The sequence below is a fragment of the Prunus mume genome, linkage group LG2 (genome assembly GCF_029339155.1).
Source record: "Prunus mume cultivar Tortuosa linkage group LG2, ASM2933915v1, whole genome shotgun sequence".
NCBI lineage: Eukaryota > Viridiplantae > Streptophyta > Magnoliopsida > Rosales > Rosaceae > Prunus > Prunus mume.
In genome coordinates, this window is record NC_142699.1 from 26,794,525 (window position 1) to 26,813,460 (window position 18,936).

An 18,936-nucleotide genomic window follows, 5' to 3' on the forward strand; every position below is an offset into this window, starting at 1 on the left:
TTTTAATAATCGACGTTAATCCAAACGCTAATATTCGAAGAATTCAAATTCTCATTCGTGTCCATAAAACAAAAAGACAAGAAAGTTGGGTTAGAGTTGGTTAATACTTGGGACGAATTCAAATTGATACAAACCGATCATGACTCAATACACAGTCTAATGGTCGTCAATTATGAGTTCTCTTCATAAATGATTCTGGTTTATTCAAAATCACTTCTAAACGAAACTTTCAAAGTGTTCATCTTTCATTTGCTTGGATTTAAGTGTTTGACAAAGAACCCGATCTCATTATGGTCATGGGATCCTGGTGCAATAATTTATATAAAAAATCTTATTCTTACTAAAGCTAGATTTGGATTGGACCCCCTAATTAATCACTCTTTTCACCTCTCATTTGATTTTGAAAATATATTTTGTCGGATATATTCGCTGCACTTCTACATTCATCTTAAGTGCCCTCTTAAAATAATATTATATGCATTCGTTGGTGTTAAATCAGAATTTGGTCTCCTACACTGTTGATTGTGTTTTTAGGTGAATAATTTTCACCTTTAGCAAAAATTCCAAGCCGCACAGCCTTGATTTCACCTTCTCTTCGACCCAATTAATGACACGGGTGTGGCATTTTGGCACTTCGTTAAGGGCCAATTACAGGAACTTGAAAAGTTTTAGATTCCAGCTAGCATCACAGTGAGCTTGTTGTTCATGAATTCACCCAACTTCGTGTGTAAGTTCACCCCTGTTGAATTTCACAAAGACAAATCAGTGGCACACTACTGATAATTTACCCAACTTACAAAGCCCAATATGTGTGATATTTTATCACAAAAAGTCTTGATGTAATTTGTAGTGGAACCACTTATTATATGTTGTCATTTGTTTAGTTAAGTTTCATACGTTTGGTTTGTATAGGAATGTAAAACAAAGTTTGTTTAAATTTTTAATTATACTAATATGAAATCAAATAAAAAAGAATGTATTTAATGCTATATTGTAATTCTAAATTGCTAATGGGGACAATATAGACATTAAAAATATGTATTTAATGTTGGCTTATTTTCCTAAATTTTATCATGAGGACGAAAACAAAACCCATGGAGAGAGGAGGGCTTCACTTTCTCCCCTATTTTTCCATGTGCAAGGCAACAGTTTCCTGTACCTAGATTTATCAAACATGAAAAACAATTGATTTATCATCCCTAAGTCTTCTTTTCCATGAACTAAATGGGACAGTAGATCATTAGTGTGACAACAATATAATGCAAGTTGATCTGATTTATGCATTTAATAATAATTTAACTTCTAAGATATTTGTTTATTTTCACAACCTTCAACTTTAAAGAATGGAAAGTGCTAGCGTGAATCGACTTAAGCACATAATTAAGATTATTCGATGATGCATGTGAGTTTCATTTCGATCATATATATTAATGGTTATAAATCAACCACGCATGCTTAAGCAATTTTTAATTCACCTCTAAGTAAGAATGGTCTCGATGTACGCTGGGTACCACCCGCACCCATACCCACCTATCCAATAAAGTACTGTCTAAACTCCCATTTTTTTATTAAGATGATGGCTCTACAAGCTTCTGGTTTTCAACGATCATAAAGTACAACACAATTATTATTAGATAAGTTCTTTAGTTTATTTAAATGTTTTTGTAGGTCTCTTTACTAAAGAGTCTATAGTGTCTCACTCTAAAACTCTCTTTGCCATGACTGACTGTGATGAAAACCTAATGTGCCAAGTGGGTTTCCAAAAGGAGAAACGACATTAGGGCTTCGGAGAGAGAAAAATATATCATCAATGCCATTTTCGTTTTGAAAAAAGCTTCACAATCTAACTTTTTCTTTAATATTTGTTTCAAACTCCTTCAAATTGAGAGGATTAGGAAAACATTTTGAAGAAAAGAAAATGTGCTTGTATTCTATTGTGTCATCTTTGTTTCCCATCCAATCGAACAAATCTTGTCTGGCCAAAAAGGAAAAAAGAAGAAAAACCATTTTTTATTTTTGCTTTTGAAAGAAAAGGAGCTACCCGCGATTTATAAATTGTTGGTAGGTACCCCCCAGTTGCCTTCTATCTGAAAAAAAAAAAAACAAATAAAGGAAAAAGAAAACCCCTGCAGCCTCCTGTTCCTCAGCTCTGCACTCTCTTGGCCTTCTTGGCCTCCATGGCAGCCAGAGCTTCTCTCTCTCACAAACACCACCAACCATCCCTGTCTATGCTCTGCTCTCTCTAACACTACCTTACCATTCCTCTGTGCTTTTAATAATTCGTCTACTGCATTCCTAAAACCCATTTGAACAAACAAACCCAATAAGTATTATCAACCCAGATCACTAATCATCCATCAGAGTTTACCATTAATCGAACAATGAACTCTGATCAAGACCCAGTAAGTTTGTCGTCTTCAGGTGCGGCACCTGATCATCCTCTGCCAATGGAGAAACTTTATGACCAAGGCCCCCCACCATTTCTCACCAAAACTTATGACATCGTTGATGACCCAACAACCAATGATATAGTTTCTTGGAGCAGAGACAACAATAGCTTTGTTGTGTTGGATCCCCAGAAATTTTCCATGAGACTTCTCCCCAGATACTTCAAGCACAACAATTTCTCTAGCTTCGTCAGGCAGCTCAACACCTATGTAAGCATGACTTTCTAGGCTGTCCTAATTGCTCATTTATATGATTTTTTTTCAAAGAAATTGTCATGTTGTTCTTTTCAATTTGGATATTGTATTCAAATCTATGATATATCTGTGGGGTTCTTTTGGGTTTGACTACTTTGTACATTCATGCTCATGAAACAGATAGAAATGTGTCATTTTTTTAATCTTTTCTGTCTTTGTTTAATCAGGTCCTTTTTTGTGTATTTGTTTAAGGGGTTACTTAATGTGGACATATTGTTTGTTAAATGGCTTCAAAAGGAAAAGTGCAGAAACCAATGTATAAAATATGCATGATACTATTGCAGAGATAGGGTCAGTTTTTGTTTGGTTTTTGTTCTTGTTTTTCGTTCTGTTGGATTTGTCAACTTCAAAGCTTCTTAGGGGTGATCTGATGCAAACTAAAAAAATTAGTAGACGCAGCCTTTTTATGGATTTGATCAAGAAGAAGTTTAATTAATGTAGGGATTTAGAAAGGTTGATACAGATAGATGGGAGTTCGCTAATCAAGGGTTTCTCAGAGGGCAAAAACATCTTTTGAAGAATATCCGGAGGAGGAAGACATCTTACCATCCTCAGGCTTCACAGAAAGCTTTGGACTCTTGTGTTGAAGTTGGAAAGTTTGGATTGGATGGAGAGATTGACCAGCTGAGGCGTGATAAACAGGTTTTAATGGGGGAACTAGTGAAGCTTAGACAACAGCAGCAAACTACTAGAGTTTACCTCCACGGAATGGAAAATAGACTGAAGAGGACAGAGATGAAACAGCAACATCTGAGGAATTTCTTGGCAAGAGCAATGCAGAATCCCAACTTTGTACAACAATTGGCACAACAGAAGGACAAAAGGAATGAACTCGAGGAAGCAATTAGTAAGAAGAGAAGGCGGCCTATTGAGCAAGGGCCTAGTAGTTTTGAGGTGGATGAATTAGGCCAAGTTGGAGTAGAAACTTTTGTTAAAGTTGAACCTCAAGAATACGATGACATATCTGATCATTTTGAAAATCCGGAGTTGGACACATTTGCTATTGACATGCAGGGTATAACTGGAAGCCAAAATGTTCATGATGAGGAAGAATGTATGGAGAAGGAAGAGGGAAATGAAAGTGGAAGCAAAGACCCGGGTAACAGTTTCTGGCACGAATTGTTGAATGAGAGTATTGATGAAGAAATTGGGATGCTAGGTGGTCAAGAAGAAGATGAGGATGTCGATGTGTTCGTCGAGGAGCTTGTTTACTTGGCCTCCAGTCCCAAGTAAAGAAGATAAGGAGCTTTCATAAATGTTTTCTTCAAGAAGTTCGGTAGGAGACGCTCATCATTCAAAAAATCTTGAAGTTCCTAAATGGTTAATGGCAACACTTTAACACTGATAAATTACACTGATGAAGCAAAACAGAAAACAATATTCCAATGCAAACTGGTTAGGTTCTGGGATTTTCCTTCAGTGATGGTACTTTTAGGATCTCTTAAATTTCCGGGTTTGCTTTTAGAACTGCTCTCATTTCCTTTCTTGTCCACAGTCTAATTGTGTTCCTGCCAGTGGTAGGAAATTAAAGGTATGTATTTATCTGATAGATCATTAATCTTGACATTCATGACCTTAAAATCCAGATGGAGATTGCACCCTTGAGATCATGTTCTGCTTAATTTGTAACTGACTGTTAACATCAGTGATCTAGAACCCTTTTGCTATGTTTTTTCTCTTCTGGAATATAATTTGTCATTGAATCATTCCATGAAGGTGGTGGTCTCACCAAAATGATTAAAAGCTTGAAATCTCTTACTTGCATCTTGAAATGCATCAAGAGAGGGTGCATGACATGTTTGTGTAAGCTGTTAGTTGATTTGTGCAAATGCAAACATCAATAGGGCAGAAAATTGGTGTTTTACACTTCTTTTTCTCTTTACCTGCTTTTCTCTTTACCTGCCAAAGGTAAAATAAAAAATACAAAAATGAAAAAGTTGGAGTATTAGCTTCCTTTAAATGACAGAGAATTTTATGGTGCACCATATCTGCAATTGAGTTGGAACACAGAGCTGCATTTGTCTGCCTCAAGCGATAAGGTTGCACATGCTGTGCATGAGCAGTTTAGCTGACATTATGTAGGGAGTAGTCAAATTTACTGCTTTAACATATAGCAAAGAAGGATTCAAATTTGGATTTCCGCAGCAGGGCCCGTGAATGCAACTGCCCTTATTGCCCACTGTTGCTAAACATAAAAAAATTTCCAATGCTCTTTTCATGTTATCCTTTTAAGTATGGCTGATATTTGAGAAAAGATGTTTGACAAAATGTCTGAAAGAGGCCGAGGCGGGGCATGGAGCCAAAGGTCTCTGGGGAAGGTCGCGTGTGGGCTTCATGTTGTTTTTGGTAAGAAAAATTCATGAATTCAACACTACTTTGAGCAAATTCAATTCATGTTATGAAAATGGGTTTTTGAGAGCTAAAATATGTTTAGCTCTATGAAAAAGTGTTTTGTCTTTTTGGTTGACAATGAAAGAGGTCCAAACTTACATAGCTTTTCCTTGTTGCATGGCCTTTGGAAACATAACTGAGGAATTTCCCACATATCCTACAGTCGATAGTCTATATGCCCTTGATTGGAAGTAACCCTAACCACAACTTTGGCATGTCATTCATGTGATATCTAATTAAAGTGAATTCTTTTTCTGTACTTTTGAGACATGATTATGATTTGAATATGGAACCACCACACTGGACAATTCCCGAAAGGCATTAATTAACATGTCATTTTCTGGAAAATAAAATATATATGGAAAGGCTGACAAACAGACAGAGCATGCAGGCCCATAACTCTTTGTGCATACCGTTTAATATGAAAGGTGGCACAATAAATCATTATCAGCCGGAGCCCTAGATGGTGGCATGAATGGTTCTGGATCTGGAGTAGGATCATACATGGGAATGTCATGATTCTTTCAAATCTAAAAATAAAAAAAATAGTTGATGTAGGTTATGTCAGTTGGTAAGAGCAATGAGTTCGTGCCTCCTTGCACTTACGTTCAAATCACCTGTCTTATAAATTAGATTAATTTAGACTATTGTTGGTATTTTTTAAAAAAAATCTTGGAAACTATATATTGATATTATGAACATATTTTGGGGGAAATTGTATGGGCTGTTCTGGTCTCTGGAGAGCTAGCAATGAAGGGTAAGTAGTTTTGTTTTTGGGTCGAATAAGAGTAAGTTTGAACTCAAAAGTTGGGTGAAGCCCAACTATTTGGCCAGGTGGGATTTTGGGTCAAGATACCCAAAACTCTACTATTTGGGGATTGACATTGACAATTAGTGCCACAATGTTGGCACTTTCTGTTGAATTTCAATGGATGTTAGGCTCCACTCCAGATTGGTGGAGTTGAAAATTGCCTAAATTTTTTTGGCAATATTATATAAAACTACTGGAAATAAGTAGAAAAAAATACTACCTTTATATTATAATAGAGTGAAAGTGTCAAAATTGTGAAAAAAAAGGTTGAAGATTGGATCCATTGAAAACCAAAAGCACAAACAACTTTATAAATCTATTGAACTTGTTTAGGAATGGTTTTGAATAAGTTAATAATTTTTTATTATTATAGAAGCTTCTTTGCAATTACTCTCCACAAGTGATTACAGAGAATCACTCCCGAACAAGCTCAAATTCACTAAAAAGAAAAAGATATTTTTTGAAACTCTTTTCAAAATATTAAACAAAGCAATGAAAATATAAATTCAAGAAATATTCATTTTGAAGAGGCATAAATTATAATAATGTGCTGTTTGTTTGTAGTTTGGTCTTCTTAACCTTATAATTGGTTGCTTTAGCGTTGATATTTCATTTTCCATTGGCAGTGGGTCGTGTGAGACATTGGCAAATTCAAACTTGAACTTGAAACCCAACGGCAGTTTTGATAAACAAGTCTTTTTCTAAACATGGACTAAAACCAAAACTGGGTCCCTATCATGACCTCATCCTAGAAAGCTCATCCTTAGCCACCGACAGCCCAACGTCTATCCATGAATCAATATCCTACCCTGCCTACTACACTATGCTACTAGTATGCACCCACTGATCAAACCTTTCGAAACATCCTTGATTCTTGATCATCAATTAACATCAAGATGATGAGTAATAAATCATTTTTTGAACATATTAAGTAACTGATCCAAGTATTTTTCTTTTCCGACGTGGCTCTGCTTATTTGCTTAGGGCACTTCATACCATATCCGTTTATTCGAGATATTTTTATTAAACAACGTGTCCCATTATATGGGTATCAATTATGAAGAATAGTGACAATTGCAAATCTTGTTAGGAATCCGTGGTTAGCGAATTTGATATCCTGAAGTTGTTGACCACACACGTAATTAAACATTGGACAAAGTTCAATTACCATCAAACTGATCCAACCTAATATGAAGTATGAATGATTAATAATCTTGGATCTCCCAAGTCATTGGTGATGGAACCAATGGTGCACATTAATCTGGTGGCACGTTCCGCACCCAATCAAGTTTAGGCTTAATCACAATGAGATTAGCGAACTCGCACTCACAAGCGCGTAAAACGTCGTGCTGAAGACATGGGTTGCCATTGGATTGTTCACCTTAATTAATTAATTAATGACAGAGAAAGACTTTAAAATGAAGTCATGGTTTTGGACAAAATATTGCCTAAACCCCCCCAACGTGGCTCTTTGCCGACGGATTGCATAACACTGTAGCCAATCAGCATGCCTGGAATTAGCAAATTTAGTAGGGAAAGTCTACAAAGACTTTTTACCCCAAAAGAACGAAGGTGTGGAAAGACTAAAATGCCATTGCTGTCGACTGCTTGAATTTTCTTCTAAAGCCTTTATGAAAAATAGAAGAAGGCAATTAAAAAAGAAATGGGAAAATTGGATTGGGCTAGTTTGACCTCTCTTGGATTGACAAAGAGAAAATTGTAATTTCATTGGCTACAAACATTTGAAGGAAAATTATAAGTACGGAGGGTAAAAATGGGAATTAAATTAGTAATGAAACTGGGGATGACGCATTGTCGTTTTAGTACCTCTTGGTGCAGTCCTTGTCTTTCTCTCTGGAAAGTGCTAAAAACACACCTTCGTCTGCAAGCTTCCCTTTCTTTCTTCGTCTTCTTCACCACAGCACACCTCAAATCTCAATTTCAATCTCCATCGAAGATCCAAAACCCCAACCTCTCTCTGTAATGCCATTGACATTGACGACGTCAACCAATTGCACCTCGGAGATCGCCTCGCCAGGCCTCTGATCAGAGCCCTTGTAATTTGCGTCGTTCACTCGGCACATTCGAACGACTCTTCTGCATTTTTCGTTTTTGGGAATGGGAGCCGTACCTTCTACACCGCGCTGGGGTGGCAGCAGCTCCGCCGCGCGTCCACTGGACACGGCGGAGTACCTGATCTCTACTTTCATCGGCGACGAGTCGTTTCCTATCTCCTCCGATTTCTGGTATAAACTCCTCGAACTCCCTCTCAACCTCCAGTGGCCGCCTCACCGCGTTCATGAAGCTTGCCAGGCTCTTGGTTCGTCAATTTCTCTCTTTCTTCTCACAGTTTCTATATTCCGAATCATGAAATTTGTTAATTTCTTTGATTCAATTACGTCACCATAATGTGATTAGGGTTCTGTTATTTGCGGCATTGGCATTAGTATTGATGAAATGCAGATATTTGGTTACTAAAGGGTAATAGATTTCTCATTTTTAAGTGTACAGCTTTGTAAGAGAAAGTTAATTGTCCTCTCTTCTTAGCTCAAACAAAACCCTCCCATATTGGATGCAAGTTACTTAATCCACTATGTAGAATACAATAGTTAAATAAAAGAACTAAAAGGGGAAATGCTACTATATTGGGGAAGAAAGCAATGGAGAATAACTTGTATGCTATGTGCAATTTTTTGCCTATATTGAAGACATCCGTGTACAAATGCCTCTTAGTTTGAGATTCAGTCTTTAGAGAACTCCCTACTCTTACCTAACCGCTCAATTCTACGGTTGTGTTAACCAAGGCCATAGAATCTCTCTTCAAGAGGACTTGCTGATATTGCTCTTCAATTGCTTGTCATGTGTGGGTTTTGAGGGCATTCCAATGCTCTTTGATATGCTGTTGTGTTGTGGTAGCTTGTTGTCAAAGTATTGTTCTTTTCTATTCATTTTTTTGAGGGGCTTCGTTAGTTCATTGTCAAGGAGTTGATTGTGGTGTTGGCTTTAGAGCATTTGAGCTTTGTATCTGTTTGACTCTTCCTCTAGTAGATAGAGTATGGACTATATAATTTTGAGTGAAGGACTATTTCCCTACAGTTCAATAGCATTTGAAAATAATACCAATAACTCTTTATAAATTTGTAACCAAAGTATAAAATTGTCCAAAATTTTACCCAAGTATATATAAGAATATTGGGAAGATTAAATCATAGCTCTCAAATTTCTATATTCCAATTTCAGTCTCTCTGCAAATTGCATCTCTTTTGCTGGAAGTGAGTCAACTAGTTGGTCTCACATACGCTTTTAGTAGCTATTGATGTTTCTAGAGGCTTAGTCTAGCCATAAGATATCTGCCTCAATGCTGTTCATAATCTGAAATTTTCTCATCAGAATGTCAAGGCAATTATGTAATTGAAATTTAAAATAGATTCACATGTCTCCTCATGAAACTTAAATATCTACCATGGAACTTAAAACAGTTACGGGCTAAAATTTTTAGAAATATTAGATGCAGGCTAATAATTTGAGTACTGACTTAAACATTTTTCAAGATGAATTTCATGAGTATTTGCCAAATAACATTCCTAAACAATGAACTCTAGTGAATCCAAATCCATAACCAATTTGTGGGAACAAAAGACTTTTAGAATTTAAATACAGTCAATAATGGCAATAATATAAAAAAAATATATATGAAAAAAACGCAGCCATGACATCTTCAGGTTACCATCAAATCTCAAAATTTTGTTGTGCATCTAGGGATTGAATGATTTGGATGCTGAGCTTCTGTTTATTCCAAAAGGGTTTGTAAAGTTTTGATGATAGTATTTGATCATGGCTTCTTGAAACTTATGATTGGTGACTCTAATCTTACCAAACATGCACTCAATGATTCCTGTCAGTGAATTTTCGTTGAACTGTTTATGATATGGTAGAGTTTTCTTTATTTGTTCTGGTAGAATGTAATTGGAGTTACGTGTTTTCTACTGTTGAAATGCTTTACCAGTTGACCATTTGTCAGCATACCTTCATGTGCTCATCTGACTCTTTATTGTTATTTTTTAAATATTAAATATTAAATATGTATTTATATTTCTTTGTCCCATTTCTGCCTTTTGCAGCACGAAACAACTACCATACCAGGCATCTTGCAAAAATTTTGATCCACATGGCATGGTGTTTGCAAGAATCTATTTCAACTTCTTCTGGTGCACCTTCTCTTGTTTATGTGAAAGCTGTTAATGCAGTGTACATTTCATCTGTCTTTTTAAAGTACTTCATTGAAAATGGAAAGGGAGACAAGATTGAAGACTTGTATTTGTCCCTAGATGAAAGTGAGCCAATCCCAACAGATATTACAAAAGGTAATTCACTTATATGATATATTTCATTGGCAAATGATATCAATCCTGGAATAAGCTCTCTCAAAACCCTTTTATTATTTTCTTATGATATCTTCAGCTAATCTAAATTTTGAATTTAAATTATATCATATTTTTTATTCAATATGCCACAAGATTTGGTAAGGCAGAAGGATTGTATTACTTTCTTTCCTGGTTGGGTGATAACTACGGTTTTATGAATCAAACAAAAACCCATACAATGGTTGTTAGTATTTTAGAAATCTTGTGATTTAGTTCGCTGGTCTTGGGGGCTGATGGGTGATGACCTAAAGGGCCAAACAGAATTATTAAGTAATAAGTACAGCTCGATCTTCACTTCATTTGACTTTTAAATAAGAGCTGTTTGCCCACAACATAAATTTATAGCTGTTGTTCTTCATCAATTTTGCAGATCTAAACGTTGAGGATTTTGTTATGTGTAGTGTGCTTAGCTTTATTGGGTCAATAGATGTAAGGTACATCCTCAAATACCCACTTGTTCCTTATCATTGAGATAATGTCCACTGTGTTCCTGATTGTATATCTTTTTTGTCACTAGTCCTGATACATACCTCCTTCATTTGGAGCTGCTTAACTTCATGCTGATTGCAATGTCAACTCAGCTGCTTTCTGGGCCATCTCCAGGACCAGAAGATGTGAACCCATTCATCGATGCAGCAATGTCTCAGGTTACTGGACGAAACTTTTGCTTTATTTTTCAGTCCAAATTTCCAGTTGATTCAATTTTTCTGTCTGACACCACTTCTGCAATCCACAGGAAAGTTCTTTGGTTATCTTGGTTGTGCGTAAACTGCTACTCAGTTACATTACGGGACCTTCAATATCCTTGAATAGTGCATCTTATTCTATATATTCTGAAGGAAGTCAGCCTGGTGTTTTACAAAGAGTTAGTTCCGCAGCTGGTATGGTGGTTTCCTTGATGCACTAGTGCAACTTAAATTGTTTACCAGTCTAAGATTTTATATCGGTTGGGCGATATTAAAACTTAAAACTTTTGACCGAGTAGTTGTTGACATCAATTATTTGAATTGCAGCAAATCTCATGTTATTGCCATTCAACTTTCTGGCCAGTTCAAGTGGTGAAGGCTCAAGAAGTCTGTTAGCAGACTGCAGTCTCCATGTGTTGCTTATTCTCAGTCATTATCGTAAATGTGTTGTGGGCAATGAACCAATTACAGATATAAGTAATGACACCACTGCTTCAGAATCCCTTTTAAAAGGGAGTACGCATTTTTCTGATAACCCTTACTGCAAGGCCTTAGAACATGCAACGGATGTTGAATGTAAGATGCTTTCTTGTTTGTATCTCTACCTAATCTTATTATGGAAGTATATTCACATAACTTGAGTGGATATTTTCCCTGCTCGCAGTTGATCGTGTAGATACTGAGGGTAATGCACATGCTGGTCCAGTTTTGAGGATACCTTTTGCTTCTCTGTTTGATGCCCTTGGAATGTGAGTGTTGGTTTTCCTTTTATTCTTGTATTTTTAAATCAGATGTACTATTTTATCATATTATAGGCTAATTCTTTGTATGCATCATAGTCCATCTATGGTTGAATGGGATGTAGGCCTACTGAAATAGGGTTTACTTCTTGTTTGTAATTTGTATATAGAAGATTAGATGATAAACAATTACGTGTCATACAACAGAAAAATCTAATTAGGATAAGTATTTTATCTTTGTGGTGCAGGAGAGGGATATGGAGTTTTTTTTGGTGGTGTGTGTGTGTGTGTGTTTTTTTTTTTTTCCACAATAAAATGGAATTTTTTTTTGGGTGGTAATTTGTATATAATTGACTAATTAGTTCCACGTTGGTATTGATGTGTATAACTTCCATATCTTCGATTCTTACGTTGTGTTGTTTTTATCAGTGTTTTATAAGCTATGTACAAGAATTTATCAATAGGTCGTTAAAAGGTGCAAGTTTTGAATGCCTTTACGGTTTATTGTGATTTTCATGGGTGTGATACTTTATCCTTCTTCAACCTCTGATCCTTAATTCAACAGAAGACAAATCAAAATCTATGATCCCTAATTCACAATGAAATCATGGATATCCTTGTTTCTCTAAACTTTGCTCACTCTTTCAATTTTTGTTCCTCCCTTTTGTTTTTGAGTATCTCATAGCCGTTTCTGCGTTGTCAGGTACTTGGCTGATGAGGCTGCTGCTCTTTTGCTTTACTCTTTGTTGCAAGGGAATGCTGACTTTCTGGAGTATGTCTTGGTGCGAACTGATTTGGATACATTGGTATGGACCAGCAGCTTATCTTGTTATTGAAAAAAGAGAAAAGGAAAAAGCTATATTTTTCATGGCAAAAGATTCATTAAGATACATTTTGTTTTCCTGGCACGTTGGTTAATGGTCATTTACCAATTTTTTGTTTCATGTTATTTTGGATGAGAGTCGTTTCTGTTTGTAATTACTGTCATCATTAAGTTTGCTTCTACATTGATATGAAAACTTGATGCTCATCTGTTTTATGAAATGGACAGTTGATGCCTATTCTGGAAGCATTATACAATGCTCCAAAGAGGTCCTCTAATCAAATCTACATGTTGCTGATTATTCTCCTCATACTTAGTCAGGATTCTTCTTTTAATGCCAGCATTCACAAATTGGTAAGGATTTCCTCTGGTAGCCAACACAAGATTTGTATACATTAGGCTCCTATTGATGTATTTATCATATGACAGATAGTTCCTAGTGTTCCCTGGTATAAAGAACGTCTCCTCCATCAGACATCTCTTGGTTCCTTAATGGTCATTACCCTGATAAGGACAGTGCAGTATAACCTATCTAAGTTGCGGGTATCCTTCTGTCCCTTTTGACTTTGATCTTTCTTGTATTTTCTTTATGAGTGTTGTTGTCATATTGCTTGTATAAGTTGATATTTATGTCAACTGCATCTAAGACCTTGAGATTAAGCTTTCACCACTTAACATATTTTCCCTCTTCTTATTTTTAGATTTTGTGAACTTTCCTAATTATCATGTCTGGTTTGTTGACATGTAATAGGATGTTTATCTCCATACAACTTGTCTAGCAACTTTGGCGAACATGGCACCTCATGTCCACCGTTTGAGTGCATATGCATCCCAGAGATTGGTCAGCCTTTTCGATATGCTCTCTCGAAAGTATGCCCTTTTAAATCTTATGGTGTTCTCATGAGCTTTACATTTCTATTTGCTCTGTAATTTATAATCTTATTCTGGCTTTCATACACTTCTGGCTCGAGTTCATTAAAATTTTGCTCTTGGTGTAATATTTGATTCAGGTATAACAAACTAGCAGAGATGCGAGATAATCAGATGCGATTAGTCAAAGGCAACTCAATAGAAGGAAATGGTCTTGCAGATGATACAGTAATGAAACCATACCTTTATATATTATGGAGCTTAGAATTGTTCTGTTAGATGAATGTCACCCTTTCTCACTCTCTTGTCCGCTAAGCTGGAATTTTTTTTCCATTGCAGTCAACAGAGATGCATATATATACTGACTTCTTGAGACTTGTCCTTGAAATATTAAATGCAATTTTGACTTATGCCCTGCCACGGAATCCTGAGGTATTATCATATGCTTTAGAAGAGGTCCATGTTTGATAGAACAAATTTGTTTACTTTATGCTATTACCATACAATGTTTTCCGTATTCCTTACTGTATGCAATGGGCAGGTTATATATGCAATAATGCACCGGCAGGAGGTCTTTCAGCCTTTCAGGAATCATCCACGCTTCAATGAGTTGCTTGAAAACATTTATACTGTACGTTCAGGACTGGGATTTTGTTTATTTGTTTATTTCTGGTTTTCATTACGGAACTTATAACTTATCCTGTTTTTATATCAATCGGCACCTGTTTTTATAATTCAGTGCATTTGAATTATATTGTTTGTTTGGCTTTGTAGGTATTAGATTTTTTCAATAGTCGCATGGATGCCCACAATGTGGATGGTGAATGGTCGGTAGAGAAAGTACTTCAAGTCATAATCATTAATTGCAGATCATGGCGGGGTGAAGGGATGAAGGTAAAAAGGAATTTACATTGTAGGTTGGCCTAAATGCAAGGCTGTTACCTGAAGATTGTTGTTCATAATATCTTGAAAATCTTGTTTTCTCAGATGTTCACACAGTTGCGGTTCACATATGAACAAGAGAGTCATCCAGAGGAGTTCTTTATTCCATACCTTTGGCAGCTAGTTCTATCCCGCTGGTAATCTATCTTCTCTCTTTTTTAGAATAGAGAGACGAAATCAATAAAAAGAAACAATGTTCTCATTTTAATGCATTTGTAGAAAGGGGTTAAATACAGGACCTATTAGGTCTTTTCTTTTGGGTCATCAGTTTATGTTAGTTTAACCAATATCTGCTTTCGTTCACGTTTCTCTTTTCAGTGGACTCGGTTTCAATCCTGACGCCATAAATTTGTTTCCAGTTGATCCTCCTTCCGAAGTATGTACCTAAAATCATACCTTGCATGTGTTATATAGAGTTCTTCTAAAGGGGATCACATAGTATGGGGAAATTCTTAACATTGAGTTTGCTTTTCATTATAGTGACAATTATTGACTTATTTTTTTTTCTGCAGAAACAGAGTGATTATGAAGTATCGTCCAACGGTCATGTAAACGGAGAGTCGACCAAGCTTGCAGTGTTTGTTGAGCCATAGATGTGATATAGACTGATGGCACAAGATATGCTGAGGTTTCTTGGTGGATATGTAAATACGTGAAATAGTAGAAAATGTATTCTTCTCATTCTTTTCTGTTTATATGTTTGCCATAATAGAGGCCTTTTTACCGAGATGTAATCTAAAATCCCCGCTGTAATGACTAATGAATAAGAGAAGATGCTCATTTCCATCTTCCATCTCCATAAAATTTTCAGCTTAGTCTCTTCTTGATGCGACTGGGGCATTTTGCACAATTATGATTTCATGGATAATTGGGCTTTTAAGAGGAGCTGCTTTTCCATTACTCTTCAAGTGATTAAATTGTTACTCCCTTCTTTTTTTTTTTTATTATTATTTTTTATTATTATTTTATAAAAATAATACAAACGATATTATAAACTATAGGGGGAGGGATTTGTCTCACACTATCAAGATGTCATTAGGTTCGAATTTAAGACCATTGCTTTGTTCATCTCGTCGGCAGTAACTTGTTACCTTTAATCTGTCCTTATTTGACCATGTCTTTGAAGGAATTATAATCTTGGGTTACATTTTTAACGAAGGCGTTGTTCACACGATTGACGATTCTAGTTTTCATAGTGACTTTTGTTAACGTCAATCGCTCACTTGCGTAGGGGAGAGGCGATCTCTCAACCATAACCACCGATCGAACGTGCGTACCACATTGATCAACGGTGGGCATAATAAGTTATTGCCCTCCTTCAAGCAGAGGCACCGTGCACGTTTTCATTTGCTGCAATTTTTCGTAGGGTTTGATGAGACATATATCTGCCACAATTAATTTCCATAAAGTAGTGTCGCCATTAGGGTATTTGATCCTCATGTTTAATGGTATATTAAAAGTTGGTTTGGAGTGCCTTTGGAAGAACTCCAAATGCGATTCTAGACAATTGAAAACGCCTCTGATTGCGTTTAGTAAAAATAAAAAGCACTTTCAAATGCTTTTCCATCAAACATCTCTAATTGCTTTTTCAGCAAGCACTTGAATTTCAACAAAAATTCAACATCCGAGCACCAACGGAAGCTACGATTATTTTAGACTCTGAATAATGAAAATGTGGCATTGTTATATAAATTTTGTAAACTCTAAATACAATAAGCTAGCAACTCAAAAACCTACACAAGGGTCCCTCCTTTCACATACTCAGTGAAGGCCAAAGCTACCAAACCTAACATGGCCATCCTTCCATTCCAAAGCTCAGCATCGGAGGTCATGATCCCATCTGATTTGGACTCCACGCTCACCCCTCTAAACAGAGGTATCAAAGATGCCACTGACAGCAAAATACTGGTACCAAGGAACAACGAGACTCCACCGTCGGATATCTGAGCAAACAGATCCTGACCCTTGGCTAGCTCCACTGCCAGAGCTGAAACAAACCCCACCATTGCAAGCCTACCGTTGATCCTCTCTGGGGCTGGCCCACTGAACGCAAAAACGTCTGAAAAGTTTGTGCTAATCTTAGGACTACGTTTAGGAGGAGGAGTAGGTGTAGGAGGTGGTGGAGGAATTTTAGATGCCTCTGGTGCTGTAGATGGTTGCTCTTCCTGACCATTCTGCAAATTAAACATGGTTAATTAGGATAGCTAATTTAAGAATGCACAAAACCTAAATGACCGAGCTAATGGCAGTGTGTCAGTCCTTTTGATCGCCTCTCCGTACATCAGAATAGTTTAGAATTTCGTTTTGGAATTAAAAACAGAAACAAAAAGAAGATTAATTAATTACCTCGGCCATAGATCGCACCCTCATGTTAGGGTACCTATGCAGAGTAGGAGCATACTTAGCAGGAAGAAGGTGGTTCACCCTCAGAGATTTGCTCTTTCCAGCTCCAAAAGCCATTGAGTTAGCTAGAAGTGATTGCATGGAAGCTGAGGCAGCCATTCTCTGTATTGTGTAATATTTCTTAAGCTCAAAAAGGGATATCAAGAAGGCAGAAAATGCTTTGAAGATACTTCTGGTTTTTGATCTTAGGGTTGCCAAAGAGTTAGGGTTTTATAGTGCAATGGCCCAAAGAGTGGGAAGCACGTGGACGGTGGAGATTTTGGCACCACGTCGCTCATTTTTGCTTTCTCAGTGATACTCTGCCACGTGGGTTGTCTTGTCCACACATGGTGTGTTTGAGAGACGTGGCTGCGGCACACACCACAACGTAGGAGTCAGTGATTTCTGAGGCCACATCTTCACTTCTTTTTTCTTTTGAGCGAAAGAGAGAGACCGATGCCTCACGGGTCCACGAGTGCCTTTGAAATTGAGGTTTTTTCAGGTACAATTGCACTTGGACTAGAGGACGAATATCTTTTGCTTCATTTTCGTCAGAAAGAAAGGAGAAAAAAATAAAACTAGACGATTACTTACTTGCTCGCTCTCTCACAGTCAGTTGCATAATTGCATTTGTTTGATAGCTTAGGCTTAGCTAGGAGATGAGATCTTGAGCTTTGTTGGCCTTCATGTACTGTTGTCTTGTGACGTGGCTCCCCAAACACACCACAATTTTTCAGTTAGTGAATTCTGAGGTTCCATATTTTTTTTACAAATTTATAAATAAACCCAATGCTAGACATGTATTTATAAAAAAATCTAAATACTATTTAAACATAGAAACACACTCAAAATCAACAATTATTTATTTTTGGGTGTGTTTATAAATGGATTTTAAGTGTGTGTAATGATGAATTTTGGGCGGAAAGGTTATAATGAGGGCTTAAAGTGATGAGGTTATTTGAGGAGGTCAAATCTCACAATTAACAAATGTAAAGAAATCATGGGACTTAAATTTTTTAAATATTTTGACGGTCGGATCGGTTTCCTCAAATAACCTCCTCACTTTAACTCCTCATTGTAGAAGCTCCCTGATTTTGGGTGTGTTTATAAAGTGTTTTGGGTATTGGGTTTTTTTATAATTTCAGCTCCCATTTTGGGTGTTTTAGTGAAACTCCCTTTTTTTTTTGGTCGAATCTCAAGTCCCATATTTGTTGAAGGTTTTCACTTTTTTAATTTTTTTTCTTTTAAATATATTTTCAGCGTAATGTAGCTAGGCACAATTGCATACATAATACATTGGGTTAGCTGCAATTCATTATTTCACACTATATTCTGCTGTATGAGTTGACACTATCTCTGTTTTGGATGCTAATTTATGGAACACTAAATGCCGTTTCGGATGTATCCTTAAATTGTGAGGAATTAATTTAAAATTTAAATATTTATCAACCAACAAAGAATTTGAGTACTAGATACTTGGGCTCGTTTGGTTCTCAAATTGTACTTTGTGAGAATAAAATTCTCATGTCTAATTCCATTAGAGAGGAATTGAGGATGTTCATTTCCATGTTTGAGAATGTTGGGAAATAAGGACTAGGAAATGTCATTTTCTCTCATTACCTTGTTTGGTTAGTGCAATATTAGGATTGATGAAAAGTTGTTTATTATTAAAGTTATTAATATGAAGAGTTTTTGAAGGATCAAAAGTGGTATTTGAAAATAATATCATGGTTAAGTTAGTCCCAAAAAACTGCATTAAATGTTTTCCAAGTGATGAGGGAAAAAAAAAGTTTCTCGAGGTGAACCAAGGATATGAAATTCCCTCATACATGGGAAGTCCATACCCATGAGTCCATAATTGCATTCCCACGAGTGCCCTTACTAAATATGGGCATTCAGTTTGAAACTCATTCCCAAGCTCTTAAACCTTGAACCAAATGGGCTTAGAGCATCACAATGGTAGTGTGTAAAGGTGGATGTATGCTAAATTTACACCTATGCCACTGAAATTTGTTGCAGTGGGAGAATGTAAAGTCCTGTATATTTACACTAGCCACCGGAGATGCATAAAAAGATACTAATTTACATCAGTTTTTACACCCATGTTGCGAATATACATCTTTGGATTTACATATTCCTCAGAGCATCTCCATTGTAAGGGTGTA

The 18,936-nt window shown here is 36.4% G+C and overlaps 3 protein-coding genes across 3 annotated transcripts; 2 read left to right on the top strand and 1 right to left on the bottom strand.

Annotated features, from left to right (window-relative positions):
* The first annotated feature begins 2,138 nt into the window (after positions 1 to 2,138).
* On the top strand, positions 2,139 to 4,331 carry HSFA6A (heat shock transcription factor A6A). The gene is made up of 2 exons (XM_008226020.3): positions 2,139 to 2,657; positions 3,144 to 4,331. Exons 1-2 carry the CDS (start codon positions 2,382 to 2,384, stop codon positions 3,933 to 3,935), a joined length of 1,068 nt encoding a protein of 355 aa, XP_008224242.1. The 5' UTR covers positions 2,139 to 2,381; the 3' UTR covers positions 3,936 to 4,331.
* A 3,384-nt stretch (positions 4,332 to 7,715) lies between these two features.
* Positions 7,716 to 15,216, top strand: LOC103323988 (dyggve-melchior-clausen syndrome protein). The gene is made up of 18 exons (XM_008226019.2): positions 7,716 to 8,224; positions 10,026 to 10,268; positions 10,699 to 10,762; positions 10,846 to 10,975; positions 11,065 to 11,209; positions 11,342 to 11,590; positions 11,679 to 11,763; positions 12,458 to 12,560; positions 12,806 to 12,931; positions 13,007 to 13,120; positions 13,329 to 13,447; positions 13,588 to 13,675; positions 13,787 to 13,879; positions 13,989 to 14,078; positions 14,222 to 14,341; positions 14,435 to 14,526; positions 14,708 to 14,765; positions 14,902 to 15,216. Exons 1-18 carry the CDS (start codon positions 8,023 to 8,025, stop codon positions 14,980 to 14,982), a joined length of 2,202 nt encoding a protein of 733 aa, XP_008224241.1. The 5' UTR covers positions 7,716 to 8,022; the 3' UTR covers positions 14,983 to 15,216.
* An 837-nt stretch (positions 15,217 to 16,053) lies between these two features.
* LOC103323987 (early light-induced protein 1, chloroplastic-like) lies at positions 16,054 to 16,980 on the bottom strand. The gene is made up of 2 exons (XM_008226017.2): positions 16,736 to 16,980; positions 16,054 to 16,563 (listed from the first exon to the last, which is right to left on the bottom strand). The coding sequence occupies exons 1-2, from the start codon at positions 16,889 to 16,891 to the stop codon at positions 16,123 to 16,125; spliced, it is 597 nt and encodes a 198-aa protein (XP_008224239.2). The 5' UTR covers positions 16,892 to 16,980; the 3' UTR covers positions 16,054 to 16,122.
* Positions 16,981 to 18,936: the final 1,956 nt, after the last annotated feature.

Excerpts from the sequence above, each read along its gene's own strand:
- LOC103323988 (XM_008226019.2), top strand. The coding sequence starts at position 8,023 with ATGGGAGCCGTACCTTCTACACCGCGCTGGGGTGGCAGCAGCTCCGCC. Across the intron at positions 10,763-10,845 it reads ATTGGGTCAATAGATGTAAG|TCCTGATACATACCTCCTTC; the intron begins GTACATCCTCAA and ends TTTTGTCACTAG. Across the intron at positions 14,766-14,901 it reads CAGTTGATCCTCCTTCCGAA|AAACAGAGTGATTATGAAGT; the intron begins GTATGTACCTAA and ends TTTTTTCTGCAG.
- HSFA6A (XM_008226020.3), top strand. The coding sequence starts at position 2,382 with ATGAACTCTGATCAAGACCCAGTAAGTTTGTCGTCTTCAGGTGCGGCA. Across the intron at positions 2,658-3,143 it reads TCAGGCAGCTCAACACCTAT|GGATTTAGAAAGGTTGATAC; the intron begins GTAAGCATGACT and ends TAATTAATGTAG.
- LOC103323987 (XM_008226017.2), bottom strand. The coding sequence starts at position 16,891 with ATGGCTGCCTCAGCTTCCATGCAATCACTTCTAGCTAACTCAATGGCT. Across the intron at positions 16,564-16,735 it reads GGGTGCGATCTATGGCCGAG|AATGGTCAGGAAGAGCAACC; the intron begins GTAATTAATTAA and ends TTTAATTTGCAG.